The sequence below is a fragment of the Fusarium oxysporum genome, chromosome 5, assembly GCF_000149955.1.
Source record: "Fusarium oxysporum f. sp. lycopersici 4287 chromosome 5, whole genome shotgun sequence".
NCBI lineage: Eukaryota > Fungi > Ascomycota > Sordariomycetes > Hypocreales > Nectriaceae > Fusarium > Fusarium oxysporum.
In genome coordinates this window covers 1,280,461-1,288,397 of record NC_030990.1, presented here as the reverse complement: position 1 = coordinate 1,288,397, position 7,937 = coordinate 1,280,461, and the positions used below count along the sequence as shown (strand labels likewise).

General features: G+C 47.6%; 3 protein-coding genes and 1 pseudogene across 4 annotated transcripts; all 4 read left to right on the top strand.

Moving 5' to 3' along the window:
* Window positions 1-87: 87 nt before the first annotated feature.
* On the top strand, window positions 88-1,755 carry FOXG_01548 (uncharacterized protein; the record flags this gene model as incomplete). The annotated part of the gene is made up of 6 exons (XM_018378413.1): window positions 88-112; window positions 164-401; window positions 516-621; window positions 673-779; window positions 832-1,057; window positions 1,102-1,755. 6 exons carry the CDS (start codon window positions 88-90, stop codon window positions 1,567-1,569), a joined length of 1,170 nt encoding a protein of 389 aa, XP_018234331.1. The 3' UTR covers window positions 1,570-1,755.
* A 752-nt stretch (window positions 1,756-2,507) lies between these two features.
* Window positions 2,508-2,629, top strand: FOXG_18129 (annotated as a pseudogene). The gene has a single exon. The product of its transcript is annotated as a tRNA-OTHER (tRNA).
* Window positions 2,630-3,259: 630 nt separating this feature from the next.
* FOXG_01547 (uncharacterized protein) lies at window positions 3,260-5,698 on the top strand (the record flags this gene model as incomplete). The annotated part of the gene is made up of 1 exon (XM_018378412.1): window positions 3,260-5,698. The coding sequence occupies one exon, from the start codon at window positions 3,260-3,262 to the stop codon at window positions 5,696-5,698; it is 2,439 nt and encodes an 812-aa protein (XP_018234330.1).
* A 180-nt stretch (window positions 5,699-5,878) lies between these two features.
* On the top strand, window positions 5,879-7,824 carry FOXG_01546 (uncharacterized protein). The gene is made up of 3 exons (XM_018378411.1): window positions 5,879-6,247; window positions 6,302-7,179; window positions 7,227-7,824. Exons 1-3 carry the CDS (start codon window positions 6,175-6,177, stop codon window positions 7,512-7,514), a joined length of 1,239 nt encoding a protein of 412 aa, XP_018234329.1. The 5' UTR covers window positions 5,879-6,174; the 3' UTR covers window positions 7,515-7,824.
* The last annotated feature ends 113 nt before the right edge of the window (window positions 7,825-7,937 follow it).

Sequence of the window (7,937 nt, the reverse complement as noted above, 5' to 3'; positions counted from 1 at the left end):
AAGCTGTAGCTGTCGTTTCCTGGCGAAACCCTTCTGACAAAATAGGATCTCATTACCTACAAAATCGAGAAGCTTGATCCTCTAATTATGAGTGAGAGCGTCAAAGGCGATGGTAAGTCATCAGGGCCGCTGTATGATGCACGTTTGACTGACCTCGACCAAGGTGGCCTATATGGTGCCATGTTCCTCGACGAGAGGTTTCTAAAGCTACTAAAGGAAACGATCCCTTTTGAGGCTCAGAAGAGGCTCGATAAACAGACCTTCCACAGGATCATGGAGTCTGATTGGGAAGGCGGCTTGAAGTCCTCCTTCTCCAAGTCCAGCGGAGAATTGCCCATACAGCTCTCGTACGACGGCCCCGTGGACACCAACTTCTTCCCTTCCAAGTTCAGTATCAACGTGTAAGTGCTTGAAATGGCCCCATCGTGGCGCCCCGGGAATGTTCATAATTCTCTATCAAGACCTTCACGGGCGTCTTCGTGGTATCTACCTCGTCCTAGCTAACCCAGTGCTAGTTCCGAAATCCGCGAGAATGTGTTTGACCCTGTGGTCGAGCAGGTTAAACAGCTCGTTCAGAAGCAGGTTGATGCAGTCAAGCACAAGTACAAGAAGAAGCCAAAGGTGAGTCTGTTTGTCATCTCGTTCGATGACAGACTGCCTAACATCGTTTAGTTTGTCATCCTAGTTGGTGGCTTTGGAAGGTCTCTTTATTTGCATGAACACCTTCAGGATGCTGTTGGAAACAGAATAGACGTTCTTCAACAGGACGGTGAAAAGCCGTAGGTCATCTCGACGCTTCTTGAAATTCCGTTGGTTGACAATTATTTGTAGCTGGACCGCTGTGCTTCGAGGAGCTGTCCTACATGGACTGGCGAGAACCAATCATACCAGTTCAATCACAGTTGCGGTCGCCTCACGTGTATCTCGTCACAGCTACGGAACACTTGTGAACATTTTGCCCTTTGACGCCAAAGTGCATGATGCCAAGGACCGAGTTTGGGACGATGGTCAGCAAAAGTTCCTTGCTGTCGAGCAGGCACGGTGGTTTGTTGAGATCGTAAGTCAAATGGGTCCATTTATGTTAATTTCTAACTTCTCCAGGGTGACTCTGTCTCTACGTATGACCCCGTTTGTGCATCCTTCTGGCAGGACCTTACGAGCCCCGACCAGGATCTCCAAATCGACATCGTCACCTCGGACGCTTCTACTCCCCCGACCCGCAAGGACGATTCCGTCAAGCCTATGTGCGTTATAAAATCTTCCGAGCTTCCCAAATGGGATACCATACCGGTATGGACCAACGAAGACGGCCAGGTATTCCACCGAATCACTTACGAACTGCGCATGATCAGCGATGGGTCCTCCTTGGAGTTTCAAGTCTACTACAAGAACAAGAGCATTGCTTGTGGAAGTGTCGCTTTCGACTCTACCGGTCAGAACGATACTGATGACGAGGATGACGTACAGATGGGCTCTCGTCGATCCTTGTATAACTACACCAATGACAACAATATCGTTAATATGACCGATGCCGACAGCGATAGTGATTACGTTGAGGCTGAGGAATGAATAGGGGATGGGGGTCATGTTTGCTGGGTAAATGCTACTCAAAAAGCTCAAAAGGGCTCAACAATCATTGAGGAGTGAAAATTTTGGTTGGGCGGCATTACAAAATTTCACAAGCATCGCTAAGGGATCAAGCATCTAGTTTCTTCATATCATATTGGGGCATATACGTCTATGTATATTCCAGTGCTGTATCTGTCAGATAGCTCATACCAGTCACGTCTTTATTCAATTCGAGTGGCTCTTTTACCATAATACGTACTTGGCTGATTGTTTCATGCAGTTTTAATCCTAGTGACTAAATTCATGATTTGCGTTGCAAGTCGATTGAGAGGTCCATTCATGATACCTCACAGATGGCTCGTGAGGTCTGCATACTGTCACTGTTCAGTGTGAGCGTTTGAGATGGGCTCAACAACTTTTAGGTACGCTTCTGGTTTTATGTCAAAACTAATCCACATCAGTAAAACTTGGGGATATCTCTTTCTACTATTATCCTGGTGACTGCTAAAAAGCAGAGCTGCATCCGAGAACATTTTTTGAGTTCAGTACAAGACTGTAAGGCTCTCATTCTGGCGACTCGTATTATGCGAGAGAGGTATTACGATATCAAGACTACAAGGTACATTTCGGAATGCATGAGATGAAGAATATCCTGATGTTGACCGAAGCTCATTATGGGAGGCTGATGAAGACGTTAGATATGCGTTCCAGGCCAAACACGCATCCAACTCTGCGCAATAGGGATCAATATTACTGTGCCATTTTAATTAGATTTATATAATTTCTTTGGCTTTCGCTTCAACTCATTAACAACTCTTTGAATTCTCGATCTTCCAACACTGTGATGCTACTGGTGACTCTGAGGGCAGTGGGGGGCTCAGTGAGTCACTCGGGGTGGAGGTATATGTTCAAATAAGCCCACACTCTTTCACCAAGAAAGCAATTTGGCGCAGTGGAAGCGCGGTATGTCTATCTCACAATCTGCATCACACAACCTGTACTAACAGACGCAGCCGGGCTCATAACCCGGAGGTCGCACGATCGAAACGTGCAATTGCTAGGTTTCATATTTTTTTGTAATTTTTCCTATTTCGATTTTGGTATTTTGAGTTGTTCTCGTTTCATGGTTTCTTTTTGGTGGTGGTTTTGCACTAAGTTTCTTATAGCCTGTAGGTGTGCTGTCTGGCGCTGAGCACGTGACTGACAACTACTTACACACGATCTCTGGTCATCAATCATTGCAGTACACGGAAAGCATCTTTCCCTTTTGTAATGGGCAATAGATAGAAGGAGTATAAAAGACGAGAGTTACTTTTTATTCAAGTTCAGTCATATCTAAGTGCTTAATAAGGTATAAGTTCGCTGATCAACAGTATGCATCAGCTCACCAACTTGTACTGACTTAATGGCAAGAAGAAGACAGTATTGACTGGGAGTTATTACACACGATTACAGATTCTCCCAAACTGTGATGTCCCATGATAAGTAGGCCTAAGCTTGAAGTAGGTTTATAAATGTATAGAATCCCGCCCATGACCGCGTGACACCCAATAGGACTACCCGTAGACGCATGCATGCATACATGCCTCAGCTAAAAGATGACCAAAACGATGATTAGGCAACAGCATGTCTAACTTATTCCTCTTGAACCTCGCTTTCGTCTTTATTCTTGAGTCTTATCAGTAAAGTAATGGAGCAACTAGCACAGCAATACATCGACTCGACAAATGTGACGCCTCGCTGGCTACCAGGAGGCGACGCATTTTGGTATAAGCAGAATATCTCACCTGCCAAATGCCAGTTTCTCTTTGTTGATGTCCGTGGAAAGATTCGCGAGTTAGCGTTTGACCACAGGCAACTCGCTGAGGCTCTGCGCGAGAAGACAAACGAAGAGATTGACCAATTCTCTCTTCCTTTCAACTGGATTGAACCGGTCCCAGACGAATCATGTGTCCGATTCCGCTTCGACAATCGAAAGTGGCAGTTTGGGCCAAATAGTCAACTCGAAGAGTGGGAGGGACAATTCACCACTGAACCAGATCACCTGCTCCAACAAGAAGTCATTTCTGCACATAGTGACACTAAAGTCACCGTCGATTTTGTGAATCGTACAGGCAAAACCCTCAGGGTGTTTTGGATCGATTGGAAAGCAAAAGCTATTCCATATATGTCGATCAGGAATGGCGAAACAAAACGACAGATTACATACGTGGGCCATGTTTGGCGACTGGTAGATGTGTCGAACGAAAAATCCAGGGCAGTCTATTCAGCACCTGACGAGGGAAATCATATCGCTATCATCGAGCATCTCAGTGACTCTATCCCTGAGGCATCTCCGCCCAGCGACGATGAAGATTCTGAAACTGATGAAGAACCAACGGAGCCCGAAAACGGCCCATGTCTCTATGTCAGAGACTTCAACGTATGGTACAAAAATGAGAACGATGAAGCCTTTGAACTGTCTGAGAAAGGAAACGAAGAGAGCCCTTACGACAAAAGACGCTTATACATATCGCCAGACAAGCAGCATGCAGTCGCATGGCAGTATACCCCGGGGCAAGACCGTAAGATCAACCTGGTGGAATCATCTCCAGAAGATCAGATTGAGCCAAAACTTCACACAAAGACATATCTCAAACCAGGTGACCGTGTCAGGGTCGACAGACCTCGACTCTTTAACCTCAACACTCATAGCGAAGTTGCAACTGACGATTCGCTTTTCAGGGACCCTTACCAAGTGAGCAATCTGGAATGGAATCCTAACAGCCAGGAATATCTCTTTTATTTTAACGAGCGTGGCCATCAACATACCAGATTGATTGGTATCAAAGTTGACGGGAGTGTCAGGACGCTCGTGGAAGAGAAGAGCCGCACATTTGTAGACTATACTAAGTCATACTTTAAGCTCCTCAGAGACTCTGATGAACTCATCTGGGCTAGTGAGCGCAACGGATACAATCATCTGTATCTGATCGACCTCATAACTGGCTCAGTCAAGAACCAGATCACAAAAGGGTCATGGATGGTCAATTTTGTAGAGTCTGTGGACAAAGATCATCGTCGAATCTGGGTGCGAGGCTATGGACTGAAGGACGGTGAAGACCCCTATCACGCACATCTAGCAAGAGTCAATTTCGATGGGTCAGATTTCAAGGTTCTCACAGATGGAGATGGAACTCACTCTTGGTCTTTCTCTCCAGACAAACGCTACTTGATAGACACTTGGTCAAGGATAGATTGCCCACCGACAACAGTTCTTCGTGAAAGCGAGTCTGGAGAAGAGATAATGACACTCGAGAAGACGGATTCGAAAGAGTTGGAAGATAAGGGATGGTCTTCTCCCGAGAGGTTCGCTTCCCCTGGCCGGGATGGCAAGACACTTATATACGGAATCATCATTCGACCCGTCGACTTTGACAGCACCAAGAAATATCCCGTGTTTGATGAGATCTATGCTGGGCCTCATAACTTTCGGGTCCCCAAAGCATTTTCAACTCTCTCAGATCGACGGCGATGGGCAGATGAAGGGTACATCGTCGTGGTCATTGACGGAATGGGTACAAACTGGCGAAACAAAAGCTTCCATGATGTCTGCTATAAGAATCTTCACGATTCAGGGCTTCCAGACCATATCGCTTGGTTGGAAGCTGCAGCATCTTCACGACCATGGATGGACCTCTCTCGAGTGGGAATCATGGGCGTTTCAGCAGGAGGACAAAACGCTGTAGCAGGAATGCTTCACCACAGTGATTTCTTCAAAGCCGGTATAGCAGATTCAGGTTGTCATGATAACCGCATGGATAAGTTATGGTGGAACGAATTGTGGATGGGATACCCAGTGGATGAGGCATATGAGAAAGCATCTAACATAACTCACGCCAAGAAACTCAAGGGGCCCTTGATGCTGATTGCTGGAGATATGGACGATAATGTCGATCCATCTTCAACGTTTCAAATGGTGAATGCCTTGAACAAGGCGGGTAAGAATTATGAGTTTCTATTTATTCCTGGTGGTGGACATGGCTGTGGGGGAGAGAAGTATGGTCTTGCTCGCCAAAGGGAATTCTTCAAGCGTCATCTGCAGCAAGAGTCTGAGTATCGAGTTGACATGTATGACACCGGCAGTTGATATTGTGGCTTTGGGTAGGGATCGAGAATTGAAAATGCCCATTGTATCCGAAGGGGTAGACATGCTTGAACCCCTGTTATACAACCCCAAATAGTGCAACATAAAGGGTCTCGTTGCCTCAAAAGCCACAAACAGTGGTTACAGTAGCAATTAATTTATTTGCAATACATTATCACAGCCCGCCTACGTACCTTATGTTTGGCCAAACTCCTCAATTGAGGCGCTTGCCTTTGCGTTTGTATTGGGTGAGTTTGACCAGTACTGTAGTGCAGTATTGGACAGCTGGCCTTCTGCAATAGGTTCCCCCCCTCCACTAAAAAAAGTACTGTAGAGGTAGGGATGAAGATCTAAGCTACGCTCTAGCCCAGGAACCGTTACAACCCCCTGCCCTCTCTCATCTCTTCTTCTCTGTCTTCTTTTTTTCCCTTTTGCTGTACCGCTTCTTCCTCTCTTCTTCATCGCATCGACGGTTGAAGATGAAGATCTCGTACTTGTCCGTTGGGCTTCTCGCCCTCTTCAGCCCCTTGGCAGCCGCCTGGAGCAAAGAAGGTATGTTTTACTCTCCCCTCTGATTCATGTCTTAACTAATTTCCATCCTCCCAGATCGCGAAATCTTTCGCATTCGAGATGAGATCTCAAAGTATGAGACCGATCCCGCTGCGACCTTCTACGACATCCTCGGCGTCCCTCCCTCTGCTTCGCTCGATGATATTACCAAGGCCTATCGCAAGCAGACCCGAAATCTGCACCCGGACAAGGTCAGACAGGGAATGCGATCCAAGGCTGGAAAGGACAAGAAGGCCGGCGCAAAGACTAAGCCTCCTACCAATGCTGAGATCAAGGCTGCTGTGAAGAAGGCCGGCGAGGCTCAGGCTCGTCTCTCCCTCATCGCTAACATCCTTCGTGGCCCCGAGCGCGACCGATATGACCATTTCCTGTCCAATGGCTTCCCTCTCTGGAAGGGCACCGACTACTACTACAACCGATACCGCCCCGGCCTGGGCACGGTCATCGTTGGTCTTTTCCTCGTTGTAGGTGGTGGTATTCACTACCTCACTTTGTACATGAGCTGGAAGCGACAGAAGGAGTTTGTCGAGCGCTACATCAAGTTCGCCCGCGACACCGCTTGGGGTGGTGGTCTTAACATCCCTGGCGTCGACGCAGCTCCTGCTCCAGCCCCTGCTGCATCTCCCGCGCCCGCTAGCGACGAGGAAGAGGCTCCTCCTCTGCCCCAGAACCGACGAGAGCGCCGTATGCAGGAGAAGGCGGCCAAGCGCGATGGTGCTCGTCCTGCTAAGAAGACGCGCCGTGCTGCTCAGGCTTCCTCTGGAACTGCTACTCCTACCCCTGCTGCTGGACCTACTGGTGCTCGCAAGCGAGTTGTTGCTGAGAATGGCAAGATCCTTGTTGTTGACTCCCTTGGTGATGTTTACCTCGAGGGAGAGGATGAGGAGGGCGAGGTCCATGAGTTCCTCCTTGACGTAAGTTATCACAATTCTGTCGAAATGGCTAAACTAACATGTGATAGCCCAACGAGCTTGCCAAGCCTACCATCAAGGATACCGCAGTCTTCCGCGCACCCATCTTCCTGTTCAACATCACTGCCGGCCGCTTCCTTTCCAAGAAGCCCACCGACCTCGAGATCGAGATCCCCGCTGAGGATGAGGACTCTGATGTTCCCCAGCCCACCCCCAGCACTGACTCCGCCGGCGAGGACTTTGAGCTTCTTGACAAGAGCACCGATTCTCTCACCAAGGCCAAGGCATCTGGCGCTTCGCAAGGCAAGGCTAGCAAGCGCAAGGGCAAGAAGAGGTAAACTTTGGGAGTGCCTTCTAACAAAAGTTGACTGGGGCTGGGAGTGGATGGAGTTGGTGTGAAACGGGGAGGATGTATTTTGTCAAAAGGACGGTTAAATCTTAAATGCTTGCCATGTTATAGTAGATGCCATTCATGAAAAGGACTAGATTTGGGATATGCCTTGTGTTCAGACTCTCTGCTTTGGGCCTTCATGTGCCGACTATCAGTGATATTTTGGGATGGTCTTAGTCAATTGGAATAAAGATGACTTGTAGACAAGAAACCTCGTATTATACCAATTTCAGCTCTAGTTTTCTTGGCCTCTGGCATTGTAGCTGTACTCCAACCTTAATAACGATCCCAAACTTCTAATGACCTGGCCATAATTCATCACAATAGCTTATATATGGCAACTATAGCTAGGCTTGTTCTTCTTTCATTC